Source organism: Neoarius graeffei, chromosome 19, assembly GCF_027579695.1.
Source record: "Neoarius graeffei isolate fNeoGra1 chromosome 19, fNeoGra1.pri, whole genome shotgun sequence".
Classification (NCBI taxonomy): domain Eukaryota; kingdom Metazoa; phylum Chordata; class Actinopteri; order Siluriformes; family Ariidae; genus Neoarius; species Neoarius graeffei.
Genome location: NC_083587.1, coordinates 45,283,538 through 45,304,866, shown reverse-complemented (window position 1 = coordinate 45,304,866; position 21,329 = coordinate 45,283,538). Strand labels below are relative to the sequence as shown.

At 42.6% G+C, this 21,329-nt stretch overlaps 1 protein-coding gene across 2 annotated transcripts in view; it reads right to left on the bottom strand.

Moving 5' to 3' along the window:
• megf8 (multiple EGF-like-domains 8) overlaps positions 1-21,329 on the bottom strand; it is a 146,594-nt gene that overhangs the window by 33,655 nt on the left and 91,610 nt on the right. The window contains exons 29-37 of one of the 2 annotated variants that reach the window (XM_060900158.1): positions 20,013-20,131; positions 11,946-12,183; positions 11,673-11,844; positions 11,405-11,568; positions 11,161-11,296; positions 8,629-8,860; positions 8,341-8,467; positions 7,645-7,855; positions 4,062-4,112 (exon numbers count right to left, since the gene is read on the bottom strand). In XM_060900158.1, coding sequence (XP_060756141.1) covers positions 4,062-4,112; positions 7,645-7,855; positions 8,341-8,467; positions 8,629-8,860; positions 11,161-11,296; positions 11,405-11,568; positions 11,673-11,844; positions 11,946-12,183; positions 20,013-20,131 — 1,450 coding nt within the window. The remainder of the gene's footprint in view (positions 1-4,061; positions 4,113-7,644; positions 7,856-8,340; positions 8,468-8,628; positions 8,861-11,160; positions 11,297-11,404; positions 11,569-11,672; positions 11,845-11,945; positions 12,184-20,012; positions 20,132-21,329) is intronic. The other variant, XM_060900159.1, reaches the window with a different exon arrangement.

Here is a 21,329-nt window from a genome sequence, read left to right as displayed (position 1 = left end):
TCCTATAACCACTCCGGTGAGCATAAAAGAATGCACACCTCGAACCTTGTGGCAAATGATCAAGCATAAGACCAAGTCTGGCTCCACTTATGTCAGCCAAGAACAGAAAGCTGAGGTTGCAGTGAGCACAGGCTCACCAAAACCAGACAGATGAGGACAGAAAATGTAGCCTGGTCTGATGAATCTCATTTTATGCTGAGGCACAAAGATGGTAGGGTCTGAATTTGGTGCCAACAGCATGAATCCATGGACCCAACCTGCCTTGTCAACAGTCCATGTTGGTGGAGGTGGTGTAATGGTGTGGGGAATGTTTTCTTGACACACTTTGAGCCTGTTAATACCAATCAATTTTCGCTTGAATGCTGCAGCCTATTAAGAGTATTGTTGTTGACCATGTTCCCTCAGTGAATTGCCACCTTATTGTGGTGGAGGGGTTCAAGTACCTGAGTAATCCTATGAGTGCCCAAGCTATGTTGTCAGGGGCAATTTGCCCCAGTAGGGTCTCTCTTGCTGAGGGGCCAGACTCATTGCAATTCTAAAAGATGTCTATGAGGAGGACAGCAGGGATGCATGAAACCTCAGCCAGAACAGGTATACCGGGGTCCCACCCTGAAGCCAGGCCTGGGGAGGGAGCTTGTTGGTGAGCACCTTGTGGTTGGGCCTTTACCCATGGGGCCCGGTCAGGCTCAGCCTGAAAGAGATACTTGTGTCCATGCCTTCAAGTCAGGGAATGGGCTCTAACTGTTGTGCTTATGTGCTGAACAACAGCCCAAAGTATCCAGCCTTCTTGGAATTTTTTTGGTGGAGTGCTGGAAAGTGCTCCCTCTGGGGATTCTACTGGGGGACTTCAATGCTCACATGGGCAAAAACAGTGAAACCTGGAGGGGAGTGATTGGGAGGAAAGACCTGCCTGACTGAACCCAAGCAGTGTTTTGTTACTGGACTTCTGTGCTAATTACAGTTTGTCCATAACAATCACAATGTTCGAGCATCCTGTTAAGTGCACTTGTCACCAACACAAGGAGAATCTGGAAGAGATTCTAGCAAAGCAGAGCTTTGCTCCTACTGTATACAATTGGAATGGAGTGCTGCGGACCCCAACTGAGGACATAGGTGGTGGAAGGAATACTTTGAGGATCAAAGACAGACCTTCCAAAGAGGAAGCAAAGTATGATAACTCAGAGGGGCATCTCCTATCACTAATGCTGAAGTCACTGAGGTGGTTTAAAAAAAAAAAGAAACCTCTTTAGTGGCAGGGTCCCAGGGGTGGATGAAATCTGCTCCAATTTCCTTAAGGTTCTAAATGTTGTGGGGCTGTCTTGGTTGACATGCTTTTTCAACGCTGCATGGAGGTCAGGGACAGTGCCTCTGTATTGGCAGACTGGGGTGGTGAGCCACCTTTTTAAAAAGGGGGCCTGGAGGGTGTGTTCCAACTTTAGGGGGATCACACTCTTCAGCATCCCTGGGAAGGTCTGTGCCAGGGTTCTGGAAAGGAGAGTCCATCCATTAGTTGAGCCTTGGATTCAGAAGGAACAATGTGGTTTTTGCCCTGGTCATGGAACACTAGACTATTTCTTTACCCTCACAAAGGTAGTGTAGGGTGCATGGGAGTTTGCCCAACCAATCTACATGTGCTTTGTGGACTTGGAAAAGGCATACAAGCATGTCCCTTGAGGTGTCCTATGGGGATGTTTCAGGAGTATGGGGGTTCCAGGCCCAATGCTATGGGCCACTTGGGCCCTGTATAACCAGAGTGAGAGCTTGGTTTGCATTGCCAGCAGTAAGTCAGACATATTCTTAGTGGGTGCTGGTTTCTGCCAGGCCTGCCCTTTGTCACCAACTCTGTTCATAACTTTTATGGACAGAATTTCTAGGTATAGCCAAGGGGTGAAGGGTGTCTTGTTTTTGCAGATGATGTAGTCCTGTTGGCCTCATCAATCTGTGAACTCCAGCTTGCACTAGAGTGATTTGCAGCTGAGCATGAAGTGGCTGGGATGAGAATCAGCACCTCCAATTCTGAGGTCATGGTTCTAAGCCAGAAAAGGATGAATTGCCCCCTCCGGGTTGGGATGAGTCCTTGCCTCAAGTGGAGGAGTTCAACTACCTCAGGGTCTTGTTCACAAGTGAGGGAAGAATGGAGTGAGAGATTAACAGACCGATTGGTGCAACTTCTGCAGTGATGAGGAACCTGTACTGGTCTGTCATGGTGAAGAGGGAGCTGAACCAAAAGGTGAAGCTCACAATTTATTGGGTGATCTATGTTCCTACCCTCACCTATGACCACAAGCTGTGGGCAGTGACCAAAAGAACAAGATTACGGATACAAGCAGCAGAAATGAGCTTTCTCTGTAGGGTGTCTGGGCTCACCCTTGGAGACAAAGTGAGGAGATCGGACATTTGGGAGGGGCTCAGAGTAGAACCGCTGCTCTCCAACTTGGAAGGAGCCAACTGAGGTGGTTCAGGCATCTGTGTAGGATGCCTGCAAAATATCTCCTAGGTGAGGTGTTCTGGGCATACCCAACCAGGAGGAGACCCAGGAGGAGATTATATCTCTCGACTGGCTTGGGAACGTCTCGGTGTCCTCCCAGATGAGATTGAGGAAGTGGCCGAGAAGGAGGAGGCCTGGGCACCTCTGCTGGAACTGCTGCCCCGTGACCAGGACAAGCAGCAGAGGGAGGGAGAGAGGGAGGGAGGGAGGGAGGGAGGGAGGATGGATGGATGCCGACCATGTGCATCCCTTCATGGCCACAATTCACAATTTAATCTTCTAATGGCTACTTCCAGCATGATAAAAAATAAAAGTCACAAAGTAAAAGTCATCTCAAACTGGTTTCATGAACATGACAATAAGTTCAATTTTCTTCAGTGGCCTTTCCAGTCAGCAGATCTGAATCCAATAGAACACCTTTGGGGATGCGGTAGATGGAAGACTCAAAGCATGAAACTGCACCTGAAAACTCTACAGGAACTGTGCGATGCAATCATGTCAACATGCAGCAGAATATCAAAGGAATATTACCAACATCATGTGGCATCCATGCTTCAAAGATGTGGGTATCTGTTTGAGGGCAAAGGGAGGTCCTACCCAATATTAATACATGGGGTGCGATCAAAAAGTTGAGCAATGCGCATGTATTTGCAATCAGCAATGTAGACCCTTGAAATGCTTCAGCAAGCCTACGGCAATGAAGCAATGAGACAGGCATGGTGTTTTTATTGGCATTCTCACACTTCAAGGACATCCTGCAAATCGGACACAGAATTTGATGTTTGTTCACTGGTCCATAGTAAATGTGCACCGTGTCATAAAAATGCATGCAACCAGGTCCCCGATGTAGGGAGCACAACGTCATGCAGTATAACGACACAGAAGAGCTACTGCTCATTCCTGCTGCACTCCATTCATTCACAAGAGGAACCATCCCACAACTTTTTGATCGCACATCGTAGTATTTTTAATAAAGTGCCCGGTAACTGCATTACCTACAAAACAGATGAATAGACTTCAATTCATTACCAATTTTTGGTTGAACTACTGTGACATTAAAACCTTTGTGTCATGAATCTACAAAAATAGCCCATGATTCTGAGTGATGAATTTAAGTCAATATAGTTTGCAAAATTATTTACAAATGAAAAAGTTGAGTGTATTCACCCCTATTTCTGTAAAACCCTAAATTAGCTCTTTGGGAAAGAGATGTGGTTACAGTGTCAATTTCTTACACAGTAAAGAAGAATTACATGATTAGCACATTTTCTCAGTAGCTTGTCAGAGTTTATGGCCTGGGGTTTACGACGTCATTTTGCCCCTAGTTGTACAATAGAAACTAGCTCTTTTTAGAATCTTTTAATTAAATTATAGCAGTGGCGAAGTTGTGAAGGGGCAAGGGAGGGCCTGGGCCCACCCATTTGAAAGCCTGGCTTTTTGGAAGTCTTGTTAACAATGTTCACAAAAACCAGTTCTCTCTTGCTAGGAGCTGCCACATTGCGTGACACTGCTCAGGCAACTGGTGTAAGTTTTTCTGCGCGATGTGTAGCAGGCTGGTTCATGAAGAGTTTACCTTCTCTGAAACGGACGCCACGCTGTGCCTTTTCCCCCTGCCACTCGTATGCTGTAATTAGAGGATATAATAACATGAAATGTATTTCAGTTTCTGTTAACACTGGAATGCACTGTCAGAGTGGTGATCGGACTCATCCGAAAGTTGAAGAACAGAACTGTAGTTCGTTTGGGGAATATCCATGATGAAACGCTAAAACAAAGTCATTTTTAACTGATGTAATAAAATGCTTAAAATTATGGATGTGTACTGTGCACAGTGGTTGTCTTTACTCACAGGAATTAGAGCAGTGTTCATTTCGACAAGAATTTTAAATTCAGTTTTAGTCTTCGTCGCTCACTGAAAATTGTAGTTGGGTTTAGACACGTTTTGTCTTTTTGGTTTGTTTGTTTTTTGTTTGTTTTTTTAGTCAATCTTTAGACAGTGGAACGCCGTTTTAATTTTTAGTCTAAATTTCATCAGTGTTTTAGTCATAATTTTCTGACACTTCCATGATACTGTAATGCATTTTGTTGAATGATATTTCACCTTGCTGTAAAATTTCCTTTGAGAACTAATGTTTAGTCAGAATGTGTTACTGACTTACTGTACTGTAGGAGCAATTTTAAGAGACTTATGATGTAGAGTATAGACTTGTTTTTCTTTTAATTTCACAATTTGTTAAACATTTATATTAATGTTTGACCCTGATAATTAACTATATTGCTGTTGCAGTTAACCCTAACCCCCCAGCATCAGTGGTTTGCTTGTATATAATACCCCCCATCTTATAGTGGAACTCCCTGCGTGCAAAGCGCATGGGGTGAAGCTCCATATTTCAGAGAATATGGTAATGCATCAACCTGATTTTTGATGGCTTTTGAGACCATACAACAGCTATATGTACGAACGACGTACGTGTACCACCATATCACAAGTGCAAGGCAAGGTATCCCATAAACACTTGACAACAAAATTTGGATCTTTATTTACATAACATAGATGGGTTTTTAGTTTAGGCTCTGCTGTCTAAACAACAAAATTACAGTTAGGAAAAATACAGATTACAACCCTGATTCCAAAAAAGTTGGGACAAAGTACAAATTGTAAATAAAAACGGAATGCAATGATGTGGAAGTTTCAAAATTCCATATTTTATTCAGAATAGAACATAGATGACATATCAAATGTTTAAACTGAGAAAATGTATCATTTAAAGAGAAAAATTAGGTGATTTTAAATTTCATGACAACAACACATCTCAAAAAAGTTGGGACAAGGCCATGTTTACCACTGTGAGACATCCCCTTTTCTCTTTACAACAGTCTGTAAACGTCTGGGGACTGAGGAGACAAGTTGCTCAAGTTTAGGGATAGGAATGTTAACCCATTCTTGTCTAATGTAGGATTCTAGTTGCTCAACTGTCTTAGGTCTTTTCTGTCGTATCTTCCGTTTTATGATGCCCCAAATGTTTTCTATGGGTGAAAGATCTGGACTGCAGGCTGGCCAGTTCAGTACCCGGACCCTTCTTCTACGCAGCCATGATGCTGTAATTGATGCTGTATGTGGTTTGGCATTGTCATGTTGGAAAATGCAAGGTCTTCCCTGAAAGAGACGTCGTCTGGATGGGAGCATATGTTGCTCTAGAACCTGGATATACCTTTCAGCATTGATGGTGTCTTTCCAGATGTGTAAGCTGCCCATGTCACACGCACTAATGCAACCCCATACCATCAGAGGTGCAGGCTTCTGAACTGAGCGCTGATAACAACTTGGGTTGTCCTTCTCCTCTTTAGTCCGAATGACACGGTGTCCCTGATTTCCATAAAGAAGTTCAAATTTTGATTCGTCTGACCACAGAACAGTTTTCCACTTTGCCACAGTCCATTTTAAATGAGCCTTGGCCCAGAGAAGACGTCTGCGCTTCTGGATCATGTTTAGATACGGCTTCTTCTTTGAACTATAGAGTTTTAGCTGGCAACAGCGGATGGCACGGTGAATTGTGTTCACAGATGATGTTCTCTGGAAATATTCCTGAGCCCATTTTGTGATTTCCAATACAGAAGCATGCCTGTATGTGATGCAGTGCCGTCTAAGGGCCCAAAGATCACGGGCACCCAGTATGGTTTTCCGGCCTTGACCCTTACGCACAGAGATTCTTCCAGATTCTCTGAATCGTTTGACGATATTATGCACTGTAGATGATGATATGTTCAAACTCTTTGCAATTTTACACTGTCGAACTCCTTTCTGATATTGCTCCACTATTTGTCGGCGCAGAATTAGGGGGATTGGTGATCCTCTTCCCATCTTTACTTCTGAGAGCCGCTGCCACTCCAAGATGCTCTTTTTATACCCAGTCATGTTAATGACCTATTGCCAATTGACCTAATGAGTTGCAATTTGGTCCTCCAGCTGTTCCTTTTTTGTACCTTTAACTTTTCCAGCCTCTTATTGCCCCTGTCCCAACTTTTTTGAGATGTGTTGCTGTCATGAAATTTCAAATGAGCCAATATTTGGCATGAAATTTCAAAATGTCTCACTTTCGACATTTGATATGTTGTCTATGTTCTATTGTGAATACAATATCAGTTTTTGAGATTTGTAAATTATTGCATTCCGTTTTTATTTACAATTTGCACTTTGTCCCAACTTTTTTGGAATCGGGGTTGTACACAGCCTGATAATAAATCGCTATTATTTTTTTTGTTCATCAATTCAAACTGTCATAAATTTGTATCACGATTTGTCATTACACAATATCTTGTTACATGCCTACTGGTTTCCTTTTCCATCACTTGAAATCTGAAGGCTTGTATTGTGTAGTTTTGTGGATGAATGAAATAATTTAATACACATCTGATGAGGCAGTGGGCCATTCTGGTTATTTCTCTTAAAATCTTTGCTTAAGCCTAAAGGAAATTATATGTTCGAGTTAAAAATACAGTAAATTTGAATTCATAGACCTGAAAATGGTAACAGTTAAGCTGTAGCAAGTAAGAGTGATTAAGAAGAGTTTTACGAAATAAAATTCTCGTTTGGTTTACTGAAATGTCAAAGACACTTGTAAAACACAGCCGTATGAACGTCTCTAATTTTATCCGCCTATTTCTTCCAACCAGTTGTGTTTCATTTTCTGATTTTCTGTTGTGATGTGTTCAGCTGCTGGATTTAGTTGACTACTCAGTGCATTTTGTGACAGCCCCTTTTTGTGTTCATGTTAAGCCTATAGATTGGCGATTGTGAAAACAACCATGTGTCACTTGTGAACTGAAGTGAATTAGGCCACAAGTAGGCTTACTGAACTGGCAAAAGAACAAACCTCATAAGTCATAGCCTTTGAACTCGATGGCCACTTTCTGCAGTCATGCAAGTTCTTTGCAGTCACCGCTAGTATTTGAGATTTCTTTTCCAATACTTCCCACCATGTTTTACCCAGGCCCACCCACCCATCCTGGCCTCGCCACTGAATTAGGGTCCAGAAGAAGATTTTAATTTAGAAGAAAACAATTTTTTTAATGAATTTGTTGGGCTAGATTAGAACAGTACGTTTGACACCCCTGTGTTAAACAGTCTAATGCAATCAGTGTGTGTTCATACGTACCTGTGCGTTTAAACTGACGGGTCCACATACACTTCCCTGATGCTGTGCACTTGGGGCAATCAGATGCCTCACAGCTGGTTTCAGTGCAGTTGCTGGAGAGGAAAATCTCCCTTTGGTTTATCCTGCAGTCATGTTCCGAAGTGCAGCTCACAGAGCTGCTAATACATGCGCCTTCAGGACAGTTAGTGCACCACTTACACTGCAGAGAGCTCTAATGTATATAAGGGAATGAGAGAAATATTGTGAAATGGGGGGGGAAGACAAACACTTTATGTAGGCCTATGTAGTCCAATTTATTGTCTTGCACAGTCTCCTCCAAAAGTATTGGAATGACAAGCCCAGTTCCCCCCCCCCCCCCCCCCCCCCCCACACACACACACACACTGAAGAGATCTGGGTCACTGTCTTAATACAGTTATAGCAAGCAAGGCAGCTGCAACAAATATTAAGTGTCATTTGCCAAGACCATCTCTTCCAATACTTTTGCTCACCCAAAGTTGAGTGGTCTGTAAATATCAGTAAATGAAAGCTGATCTTCTGATCCATCGTCTCATTCAGCTTTTGACCTCAAACCCAAATGTCTTTAGTGTACAGCAAAAACAAAAGAACTGGCCTTGCCTTCCCAATACTTTCAGAGGAAATCGTACGATATAATGTAGAGAAATACAGAACTGCTGTGAGCCACATCTCTGTTACCTGTCCAGGGCTGGAAAATGTTTTGGGGTGTCTGGCCAGACATTCGCTGCATGTTTTCAGCCTTCGACACTGATCAGGGACACGAGGAGTGGGAAAGCATGGGGAATGGCCGACAGGACAGCCAATTCTGAAAAAAAAAAAAAAAGAAGTTAAATAACAACTGAAGAAGAAGAAAGCAGTAATGACACAGGAATACTGACTGAAGGTTTTGACTTCCAGGGAGCCTTAAAAATGAACTTATTCAGTGTTCATTCAAAGTTTTCAACTTCTCTAATCCTCAAGCTGTACCTCTCTGCTGTGTCCGAGGTGGTGCAGGCACCCCTGCACCACACACAGCTGCCTGTGCTGTTGTTACAGGCCTCAGGGTTAGGCAGAAGGACGCAGGGGTCAGAGGGCACAGAAAGGGTGATAAAACGCCCCAGCATGACCCCATTAAATCCACCCGATAAGAATAGGCGATTCCCCCAACTCGTCATGGCCAAGGAGATAGAGTGATTAACAGGTTCGCCGACTGATGATACTGCAGTAAGAAAAGAGCAAATAAAAAATCTCATAAAAAAATCTGCAGGTAGTGTATGGTACAGCTGATGCCATATATTTCTATCCACATACTGGATATGAGCAATTGCGTGCTCTGATTGGCTACTCTACTCCTAGGCTATCAGCTCATATACCGTGAGTAGAGAAAAACAAAATGGTGGAGCGTGTTGCTGAACCAACCGAGGATGAAGTAAAAGCTCTACTCAAAAACAAAACCCCAAAAACTACAAAAAAGCAACACAATATGGAATGAAAGCATTTGATGGTAAGAACGTATATATTTTTTATTTTTCAATAATTATTATTATTGCATTTTTCACAAATTGCTACTGCCATTTCACCGGTTTGCTTACATTCTAAGCAGAAATGATTTTGTCGGACGTTTTGTATCAAGTTTTTATTTATCGAATTTGCAAAAACTAAAAATGATCTGTTTCTCAAAATCGAGTGAATGTGGATAGAATAAAACAGTTATTCCACTCAATCTCATCGTACAAGGCTTATAGCTATAGCTCATGTATGACGAGATTGAGTGGAATAACCGTTTTTATTTTTTTCGCGGCCCAGTTTCCATCAAATCCTGCGCTCTGATTGGCTGGCGAGCGGGTCCGTATCCTACGATACGGACCCCGGTTACGGACCTCTGGCAACTTGCTCGTTCACAACAACAACAAACATAGTAGCAATTTTTGTCAACATTTATTTTCACATTTCTCAGGAGAATAGCATTAATTTTACATCATGGATAGCAATAACGACAGTGTTCACAGCGAAAGCAAGTTTTACTACCCTGAGGAAGAATGAGTGAATGAATGAATGAACCCTTTATTGTCACTGTTACCAGTGAAATTGACCATCAACCTGTCCTTACAGAGGGGGAACAGGACAGGAAAACAGGGATAAAAGAAAAAGAAACACAGTAGTAACATGAGGAAAAGATGAGGAAAAAAGAACACCCCCCCCAACTATGCTCCTATCAGGAGTACAGTGTGGGAGCATTTAAAAACCTCTGCACATAAGCACACAATAACACAAGTACACTTTAAAACATGGGACTTGAGGGCGGGAAAGGGGGGAAGGAGGGGGCAATCAGGGGTGGGGGGAAGGGGGTAGGAGGTAGAGGTAACCCAGCGCAAGCAAGCAGCCGTCCGCTCCTGCAGCCATGCAAGCGGCGCTGGTCACGCACCCGCTTGTCACACTGGGGGTGAAAAATGGCGACTGCGGAAAATTGGGGAAGGAATGCAAAAAATGCGAGAGTGTCTCCCAGCAGTGACCTTCTGGGGGAAATGTTTCCCCAGCAACGGCCTTGATCAAGGCCAGTGCTGTTCAGGGAGCCGAATGTCGATAAGATAGAGATTGTTTGGTCTTTCGAACAGACGCAGTCTTTACACGTCCACACCACTCGTCCATATCTGTCCATTTCATCCATTCTGTTCAATTCAATTCCATTTGGTCTCCGAAATACAATGCGGACAGAGTCTCTCAAAAAAAAAAAGTATAGGCAGACGAGACGAAACAAAGAGCACAAGCAGGAAAAAAGGAGAGGAGAGGAGAGCAGAGATGTGACCACCTTCTATGAGAGCACGGAGGAAAAAAAAAAGAAGAAATAAAAGAAAACAAAACATTTCAGGAGAAAGCTAAAAACCTCTAACTTGCTAACGCCGAGCAAAAACATGGCTGAATCCTGAATGACTCAATTTTGTATAAATAGGGGACTACATAGGCGGCAAAATGTAGTTTTTTTCCTGCCATGGAAGTGCACTTGTATACCGAGGAGGAAGCAATTTGCATTACAGCCGTGAATGAGGATTCAAAATGGCAGCTCGGCTCGGTTTTCCCTTTCGGGCGCTCTCATTTTCTGTTAGAATTTGGTAAAGAAAAAAATAAATATATTATTTACCAGTTTAAGGTCGGTCCGTATGGTGAAATACCGTGACCTCGGCCTTGACTACTGACCTCAGCCCAGAGGGCCTCGCTCAGTACTTTCAAGACCTCGGTCACAGTATTTCACCATATGGACCTCCCAGCTGGTAAATAACATGTATACAGTAAGTATATATCAGTTCTTGCACTTTAGCAAGTGACTACTTGTTTGTTATTTGTGAACAAGTGGACTGAGAGGAAAAGTGATTGATAGATAGACAGTTTAACATCTGGTTTAATAAATACCCACTATGACTTACTGCCACAACTGCAGAGCTGAAAAGCATTTTGCAAGTAAAACCGTGTGCGTGTGTGTGTGTGTGTGTGTATGTGGAATGATGTTTGTGATCGGGTTACCTGGCTGTATCCATGTGTTACAGTTGATCTGATAGAGGTACACACTGTTGCTGTAATCTTCTGCTCCTGTCCGTCCTCCAACAATCACCATGGTATCTTTCAGTAGGGCTGCCGCGTGAAAGAAATGTGAGAGAGGCTGTTGGAAGAAAAGCACACTAATTAGCCTGAGGACAACCTTATTCTCAGACACTGCTAATGGGGGGTAAAAAGCTGGAAATTATTTTGGACTTGTCTGTTCAATCACCTTGTTTCCCCGGGAGGGGACCAGTAAAGACCAGGTGAGGTTGGGGTAGTAAAGGGTATAGAGTTCTCCAGAAGGTTCTACTGCCTCCACATGGAAACGGTAACCTCCAAACACATATACAGCATCAGTCTGCTCATGATAGACCGCAGAATGTCCGTAAAGACCTGCGGCAAAAAGAATACATTCCAGATTAAAATTTAAATATTCAAGATCAATTCTAGCTTCAAATTCAGACACGACCTTTCAGGGTCCAGTGTCCAAGTTTTACCTGTAGGTGGTGTACCAGTGTGTGGCAATATGGTCCAGTTTCCAGACTGTGGATTAAACTCTAGTAAGTGATGATTGAAACCATTCTCTTGAGAGTATCCTCCAATCAGCAGCACAGAGGAGACTCTGCGCACTGTCAGAGTGTGACCAGCCACAGGGGGCAGCACTGAGCTCTGAAAATGAAAGTAGTTTCCAGTTCAAAACAGATTCTTTTTTTTTTTTTTTAATAATCCAAAAACTGGAAATCATTTAAAACATATCTAGTGTTCCATACCTTGTATTCTGTCCATGTTAGACTGCTTAGATTGAGGCTCCACGTATCACTCATAACACTGTTTTGTGTTACCCCACCCACCACAAGCATTAAGTGGTGACTATCTGTCTGAGTATTAGACATAGGGTCATGAACGGCAACCACAACAGAGGCGTGATGGTAGCGGGGTAAGGGGCTAGATCCTTCCTCCCCTGAACTGGTAAGCATCTGAGTCCAGCGACGCTCTTGCACAAAGTACCTAAGCCAATCCACACATCAGTTTAGAATATACAAGCAGAGGATTAAACCAAATGAATAATCAGCATTACGCAGAGGTGGACAGTAACGAAGGACATTTACTTGAGTACTGTACTTAAGTACACTTTTTGGGTATCTGTACTTTACTTGAGTATTAATTTTTTTGGAAACTTATGACTTTAACTTCACTACCGTACATTTGAAAGACAAATATCCTACTTTTTACTCCACTACGTTTCTATCAAGGTCCTCGTTACTATGAAGCAGCTTTGAAAGTGGATGTTTTTTCTTTTCTTTTCTAAAACGTGATTGGTTTTTTCGCAGCTGACACTGAGACAGCCTATCACTAATCACTAGGGTCACGTCGCGTCCATAGACTGTATAAAATGCAGATCGATGATTTCTCAGCAGCGTTATTTAACACGATCAGTTGATGGCAGAATGGAAGGAGGTGGTTCTTCTGGGGAATGCACACATTCATGGCCATACCTAGAACCCATGTTTCAGTTTTCTGAAAGGATTAAAGATTCATTTCGTTTTAAATGTCTGCCTAAAACAAACCACAACACAGCCTACAAAAATTTGCCGTCGACCTGCAGAAACATATTGAGGTATATAAACGTTTTATACCAAGAGAAACCTTGCGGTGAAGTTGTCTGTGCTTTTAGAGCTAGCGATAACGTTGCAATAGCTATGCAGTCTGCTTAGTCAAATGACTTTCTATGGATTTACCCGCCAAGTTGCCATCGCCTTGTCAACGGCTAACGTTAACACATGGCTAGTTAACTTGGACACTGTTAGTTAGCATGTAAAAACGGAGTTACGCTAACATGAATAACGTTAACTTATCTGAAGTCCTTTCCGAAATAGGTTTTAGCATAATCTTGCCAAATAAACAGAATGCAGAAATCTTTCTTTTCTAGTAGCGTTAGCTACCCAATATGATTTCGAGTTTGAAAAGAGTTTGCTAGCATGTCAGGTGGAGTTTCACTGACTAGCTAGCTTAATGTTAAACCACCATGATGGTACAGCATGCGTTCATTTTGTAAATCCAGTCGGTTGTTTCAGAGGCGTTAGGTTTTGTAAGCGTTGTGGCAATAATACTACAATGTGTTGACAGAAAATGCACTTTTAATACTTAAGTATTTTTAAAAGCAAATACTTTAACTTAAGTAAAAATTTGACTGCACAACTTTCACTTGTATCGGAGCAACATGTGACCAGTGGGATCTGTACTTTGACTTAAGTAGTGAAGTTGGGTACTTTGTCCACCTCTGGCATTACACCACAACACTGTTAAATTCTCCAATCTGAGTTAACAGGAGTTGCTGATTAATTTTCAGTAACAGTCTGACAGTAGTGCTGGCTGTGATTCAAATCAGTTTTATTTTAATGCCTTAGCATTTCTACAGTGCTATTTTATTTTAATATTTATTTCATTAATATTATTTATCTGCGATGATCTGGCGACTTGTCCAGGGTGTACCCCGCCTCTCGCCCATAGTCAGCTGGGATAGGCTCCAGCTTCCCTGCGACCCTGTAGAACAGGATAAGCGGCTACAGATAATGGATGGATATTATTTATTAATATTAAACACAGGGTTGGTTCACAATAACCTACACCTAATAATAAATGTAATTTTTTTTTTATATCCATGCATAATTGTTGACAACGTGAAGCTTTCTCACATTTATTTAACATTTCTGGACAGAGTCATGAGTGTCGGGGAGGAGGACAGGAGCTTGCTCTTGGTAGTTTTTCAGTAACATGATAAGCTATGTTTTTTTTGTTTGTTTTTGTTTCTTTTTTTGGTCTTAACTTCAAGAGAGAGGGAGAAAAAAAAGAGGCTAGTGAGCAAACAACTGTTTACAGCACGAAACAACTTATTTCATGGACATGCCAGAACATTAAAGGGATCCACCAGTGGATTTATTCTCAAACTTATTTTAAGTAAAAGTAGTCGCAGATTTCAAAAATCAAACTTTCATTTTCGGAGATCAAATAGTACGGAAGCCGAGAGAGGCCCTTCAAATAATCCTTTTTTTTTTTTTATTCACCTTGTTATCCCAAGATAACGACATAATTAATTCAGGATATCGAGAAAACAACACAACTAATTCGAGATCTCGAGAAAACAAAACCGTTATTCCGAGATCTCGAGAAAACAAAATTATTTCATGATCTCGAGTAAACAGCTGAGAAATGGTTCATTCAGGTGCACCAAGAGACTTGTGATATGCTGACTTGGGGGCTATTTCTCATTCTGTATAGACGCAACTTTGGTCATTAGAATGTCTGGAATAATCGATCACCTAATAAGGCAATATTTTGATCAGGGGTTGACACAGGGAGAGATTGCATTAAGTCTTTTAATAAGGCATAATTTCAAAATTAGTCCGTGGCACCTCCGCAGAAGACTGGCCCAGCTTCGTCTCTACCGACAGAGATACAGCGATCCAGCTGAGATCATGAAATAATTGTTTTGTTTTCTCGAGATCACGGAATAACAGTTTTGTTTTCTCGAGATCTCGAATTAGTTGTGTTGTTTTCTCAAGATCCTGAATTAATTATGTCGTTATCTCGGGATAACAAGGTGAATAAAAAAAATATTATATGAAGGGCGGGCGGCACGGTGGTGTAGTGGTTAGCGCTGTCACCTCACAGCAAGAAGGTCCTGGGTTCGAGCCCCGGGGCCGGCGAGGGCCTTTCTGTGTGGAGTTTGCATGTTCTCCCCGTGGGTTTCCTCCGGGTGCTCCGGTTTCCCCCACAGTCCAAAGACATGCAGGTTAGGTTAACTGGTGACTCTAAATTGACCGTAGGTGTGAATGTGGGTGTGAATGGTTGTCTGTGTCTATGTGTCAGCCCTGTGACGACCTGGCGACTTGTCCAGGGTGTACCCCGCCTTTCGCCCGTAGTCAGCTGGGATAGGCTCCAGCTTGCCTGCGACCCTGTAGAAGGATAAAGCGGCTACAGATAATGAGATGAGATTATATGAAGGGCCTCTCGCGGCTTCCGTATAATAGTGTTCGAGAAAAATGAATTTTCTTTAAAATGTCAGATGCGCTTCCTGCAGTGGTGACGTATGCGATGACGTCAGGTAGCGGTCACTTGGAGCAACTCAGCTGTTCATATTCTCTGTTCGTAGTTTTGATAGTTTTACAAGTATTTTACTGAATTTATCCGTTTTTAAATAAGTACGCCTCATTGTGTAGCATATAAATACCACAATGATGCTAAAAAGAAAGTACATGCAGGAACTAGACTGCATTTCGTCAGAGAAAATACAAACTGTGCTTACTCGGCTGTAGCAGAGGGTCACCAACAGAAACCGGATCAGACACGAGATTTTTTTTTTACACATGATCTACAGAAAGTGTGTGTTGCAAAGTGTGTGTGGCTGCACACTCTACAACCTCGGTTTAAAATGGTTCAACTCGCAGCGTGACATGACACTCCGCGCTCTAAAATCTTTTTTGTTTTGTTTTTTACATGATCTACAGCTGGTGCTGAGTAGATTAACAGAGAGAGTGTATGGCATGGGTTAAAACAGAGATTTTAGACCGTGAAGTGTCATGTCATGCTGTGAGTCGAGTCATTTTAAACCGAGCACGCAGCCACACACAATACACACTTTGCTACACACACTTTCTGTCGATCATGTGTAAAAAAAAAAAAAAAAAAAGATTTTGCAAGTGCAAAATCTCATGTCTGATCCAGTTTCTGTCGATGACCCTCTGCTACAGCTGAGCAAGCACACTTGGCATTTTCTCTGTGGAAATGCAGTCTAGTTCCTGCTTGTACTTCCTTTTTAGCATCACTGTGGCATTTATACGTGTATGCTCCATAATGAGGCATACTTATTTAAAAACTGATAAAGTCGGTAAAATACTTGCAAAACTACGAAGTAAACAGAGAATATAAACAGCTGAGTTGCTCCCAGTGACCGCTACCTGACGTCATCGCATATGTCACTACCGCAGGAAGCACATCTGACATTTTAAAGAAAATTCATTTTTCTCGAACACTATTTGGTCTCCGAAAATGAAAGTTTGATTTTGGAAATCTGCGACTACTTTTACGTACAAGTTTGAGGATAAATCCGCTGGAGGATCCCTTTAAATGTAACGGTTACAAGCATGACGTGCCTTACATTACGGAATAAACAAACAGTTCTAATCGTTGGCAAATTGTGGTATAAAAGGAATGAAACCCTTCAGTATGTACCGTCATTGGAAAATAGTCAAATAATTAACTTCACTACACACCAGGTCACACCACACCATGCAGTCGTTGATTATTTTCCTCTATCACCACACCTCGTTGTGTTTTATTTCTAGCAGCGTGCACTGGTTATATCATAATTGTCTAGTTGTTCTGCGTGTAGCGCATAGCTTTTGATTCATCTCATCTCATTATCTCTAGCCGCTTTATCCTTCTACAGGGTCGCAGGCAAGCTGGAGCCTATCCCAGCTGACTACGGGCGAAAGGCGGGGTACACCCTGGACAAGTCGCCAGGTCATCACAGGGCTGACACATAGACACAGACAACCATTCACACTCACATTCACACCTACGGTCAATTTAGAGTCACCAGTTAACCTAACCTGCATGTCTTTGGACTGTGGGGGAAACCGGAGCACCCGGAGGAAACCCACGCGCACACGGGGAGAACATGCAAACTCCGCACAGAAAGGCCCTCGCCGGCCACGGGGCTCGAACCCAGGACCTTCTTGCTGTGAGGCGACAGTGCTAACCACTATACCACCGTGCCGCCGCTTTTGATTCAGTTACAGAAAAAAAAAAATAGTGGAAACACTGAGCCAAATGTAATATGGGTTCATATTTACTCACGCAAAGCTAAAACATACAGTACCAGTCAAAAAGTTTGTACACCCCTGCTCGTTCTTAGGTTTTTCTGTATTTTGACTATTTTCCATATTGTAGAACAATACTGAAGACATCAAAACTATGAAGCAACATATATGGAATTATGTGGTAAACAAAAGGAGTGTTAAAAAAAAAAAGCATTTCATATTTTTGATTCTTCAAAGTAGCCACCGTTTACCTTGATGACGCTGTGCACACTACTGGCATTATCTTAACCAGCTTCATGAGGTAGTCACCTGGAATGCTTTTCAATTAACAGGTGCCTCGTCAGAAGTTAATTAGTGCAATTTCTTGCCTTCTTAATATATCTGAGATCTAACAGTAAATAATAAAAATACAGTAAAAAGCCCTATTCGACAACTATAATAATCCGTATTATGTCAAGAACCGCTCAGCTAAGTAAAGAGAAATGACATCCATCATTACTTTAAAGTGCATATCCTGGACCAATTTCGTTTTTTTTTATATGAAAGTATGTCCCTTTACACACTCATCCAGAAGGGTAATTTTGCACAAGGCCATCTGTCTACAGCAGAAAAAAATAAAATAACAAAACACGTCTGGAAAAATCCCAAGGGAGTCTGGAGCCAGATTCGTGACGTCACCTGCGGAAGCGCCAGCAGGCTGCGCGAGCTTTGCACAGTTTCAGTGCACAGCCTGTGTAGCCCAAGCGCTCCCATTTCTCTCTTATTGTCCGGTCTTTTGGAAAATGATGAGTACTAATCCCATCAAGATTGGTGTTGCTACACCCTCCTACGATACATCTGTTAACCATTTTAATAATTACGTGATAACGTTGAAGAAATTTGCAGAAAACCACCAGGTCGTTTCCTCATAAACAAACCAGCGCTGACGTAGGATTCAGAGGGAGGCGTCCCGCACGCGACGTCACGAAAATCAATGTTTGCCGGGAAATCCAAATGGCGAGTTTTTTCAGAGGCGGACCAATTCGCCTCAAATGGCTTGATTTCAACTGAATTTTTCTGGTACTGCGCAAGGTAAAAAAAAAATCGCGCAAAATGTGACAGATATTTGACCAAAGTTTAATATAAAATAGGAAAATTACACGCATCTTGCTCCTGAATTTACCCGTGATATGCACTTTAAGACATGAAGTGTCTTTTAATTAATAAAAATAAAGAAAAACCATTGAATTAGAAGGTGTGTCCAAACTTTTCTCTCATACTATACATCATATTGTCGTCTACTTTGTTACAGATCTTAAAGGTGCCCTTCCACCAAAAACGTTTAATACTGGCTCTTTTTGAAATACCATACTTCACTCCGAGTTGCATATGCATGCTGCATGTGAAAATGTAATTCTACTCCCATTCCCTGTATTAGCTTATGAAAGAAAATAGTCAGAAAAATGAGCGGATCTGAAAAAGCCCTACGAACTTGCGTCACTTCGAAAATTAGTATTCATGGCCTCGCCCACCTTGGCTTGCGACTGCCCACGGGAAGAAAGTTTGGATTTAAGCGCGAGGAGAGATAGCAGAGCCCATCTCGTCAGTAGCTAACGAAGAGGACCTAACAGCAAACTGAAAACATGTCTGAACAAGTTCGTGCCTGTGTTATTTGTGGCAGTAACACATCAATGTTGCATGTTTGTGGAGGCTGGGACCTCCTCTGCGCGAGTTACAAGCGTTCAAAGTCGGGCTGGAGTCACCAACAGAAACGAAACCTAAGCGGAGCGCCTCAGCTCGCCTCGGGGCGAAATACGTCCCGAGGCGCGGGGCTAGCCCGCCCTGGCAGCGCTGGTTCGTTGGGGAGAGGGCAGAGGTCTCTGGCTGCCAAGTTTGGGGAGGCTGGGACCTCCCCTGCCCAAGTTACGAGTGTCCAAAGTCGGGCTGGAGCTGCCGATAGAAATGAAACCTAAGCGGAGTGTCGCGGCTTGCCTCAGGGCGAATTACATCCCAAGGCGCGGAGCTAGCCCGCCCTGGCAGTGCTGGTTCATTGGGGAGAGGGCAGAAGTCTCTGGCTGACAAGTTTGGGGAGGCTGGGACCTCCCCTGCCTGAGTTACGAGCGTCCAAAGTCAGGCTGGAGCCGCCGACAGAAATGAAACCTAAGCGGAGCAACGTTGCAAGATAGAAGAGCTGAAGAAGAAATGGTTGGAATTTATCTTTGGAACACCACCAGCAAAGTAGAATGCAACATTAGTACTGTGTTCTGATCATTTCAACCACAGTGACTTTTCAAACTTCGGTGCCTTCAGTAGTGGTTTTGCTTCGAGGTTGTTTTTAATCCCTGGATCTGTCGACCACCAGCTCACAAGCTGTCAGTAAAACATGAACTTTTTGTTCGAAGGTTTCTGTTACAAAATAGCATGTTCATGTTCTCCACGTTAGCATGCATGACATGGTCACAAGCTCGGCAGGGATGAGAGTTTTCCGCTTTTCGGCGGATTTCTGCTTTTTCTAAGTAAAAAAACGACCTTTTTATATTATGCCAAATCCGTTGAGAATTTTTTTTATTAATTTCGGGGGGTTGGGGTATGTTCCTTCATGCTATTCGAACTTTAACTCCAATGATGTTTACACATTATTTGTAAGTCGCCATCTTTAGTCTCGTTTAAATCTCATTGAATGTGATGTAAAATTCGTGTTATCTACATTGTTATTGGTCAAAACATCGACGTCGAGACAATCAAAACAGTTTTTACAAAGACACCCACATCCGCTTGTTCTGACCCACTGGAGGTAGCGTCACAGTGCTGTTAGCCAATCAGAGGTTGGCTACATTCAACGTTTACAAGTCATGAGTATTAATGAGTAAGAGCTGAAATCCTGTCGTTCTCCCACCACCCACTCCTCCACCAAACTAGAACAGCCTGAAACAGGAGAACCACAGCATTTTTTTCCACAGGGCATTCATTCATACTAGAGACCACCGCACAATTAATGAAAAAACGATGCAATAAGACCTTTAAACTTGTTCATACCTGTAAACATTTCCCAGAATTCCCTCAGAGAGAGAGAGGCCACCATACAACCAGAGTGTGCCCTGGGGGCCTGAAACTAGTGAGTGCCCCATCCTCTGGAGAAATCTGTAAGATGGACTCTATGGGCATGAAAGAGAAAAAAAAAAAAAGGTCATTGATTTTCAGATTACACTTGTTAATCTCGCTTTTGTCAAAGCAACCCACATACGCAAATAATTCTCATTCTCACTTTGTGCTCAGTAAACAATCACAAATAAATACAATGCCAATCAAAAGTTTGGAAACACTTCTTCATTACTATGAGGATCGTCATGAATATGACAATGGAGTCATAAGTAAACTGAGGGAATATATCCGCGTTCACGCTAGAGCCCTGCACTCCCACGGGAGTCCCGCGGGACCCACGGGACCCGACGCAAAGCAGTGTGGCGCGGGACAAATTTTGAAAGCTCATTGCGGGCATGGGCGGGAGGGGGAGTGCACAATGCGGGAGCGGGCGGGAGAGGTGATAAGCTGCAGTCCTGCTAACTAAAAAGGTGTTTAAAATAAAATGTATAAATTATTAATTTATGTCTATCATATATAATTTGTGCTGGATATTTTATTTGGCATTAATAAAAACATTTTAAGATGCCTAAATTTGCGGATGTGGTCTAATCTCGCGTACGTTTCCGATTCCTTTCCGCTCTTCCGTGTTTGAGATCTCCGATCATGGCAGAAGAGCAGAGCTCCTCTAGTGAAGCTCACAGTGCTTCAGAAGTAAGTGCTGCTTTAAAAAGAGGGACATTTGCGTGTTTGGGAAACGCACCCCTGAACGTGAGCTGTAGATATTTATGCTCAAATCCACTCAAAGTAGGGGGCGGGGCACCATCACGCTGTGTCTTTAAATGATATTAAATTTCTTATAGGCCTACTTGTATTTCCTAGAATGTAAATGTGAGGAGTGACATATAAGCAGCGCTCGAAACTAACGGTGTCCCGACGTCCCAGGGACCATAAAAAATGTCATCGGGACACAAAATTATCATATCTGGGACAATCCCGGGACAATGGAAAAAAATAGATCTAGAAAAAAAGTTCTACATTAATATTATTTACAAAGCCGTAACACGTATGTAGACATCCACCTAATTTGTCAATTTTAATTTTAAAACGTTAACAGCGAAAAATACATAGTAGCTACACTTTCGATGCACCTGCATCCGTAGGCTACAGAGCAGCGCATTCTGTTCTAGAATCTTCGGCCGGAGTCCGCATTATATGGACTTGGAATGGAATTGCTACCGCACACGCTGCGCCGACTCTTGCCAGAACAAA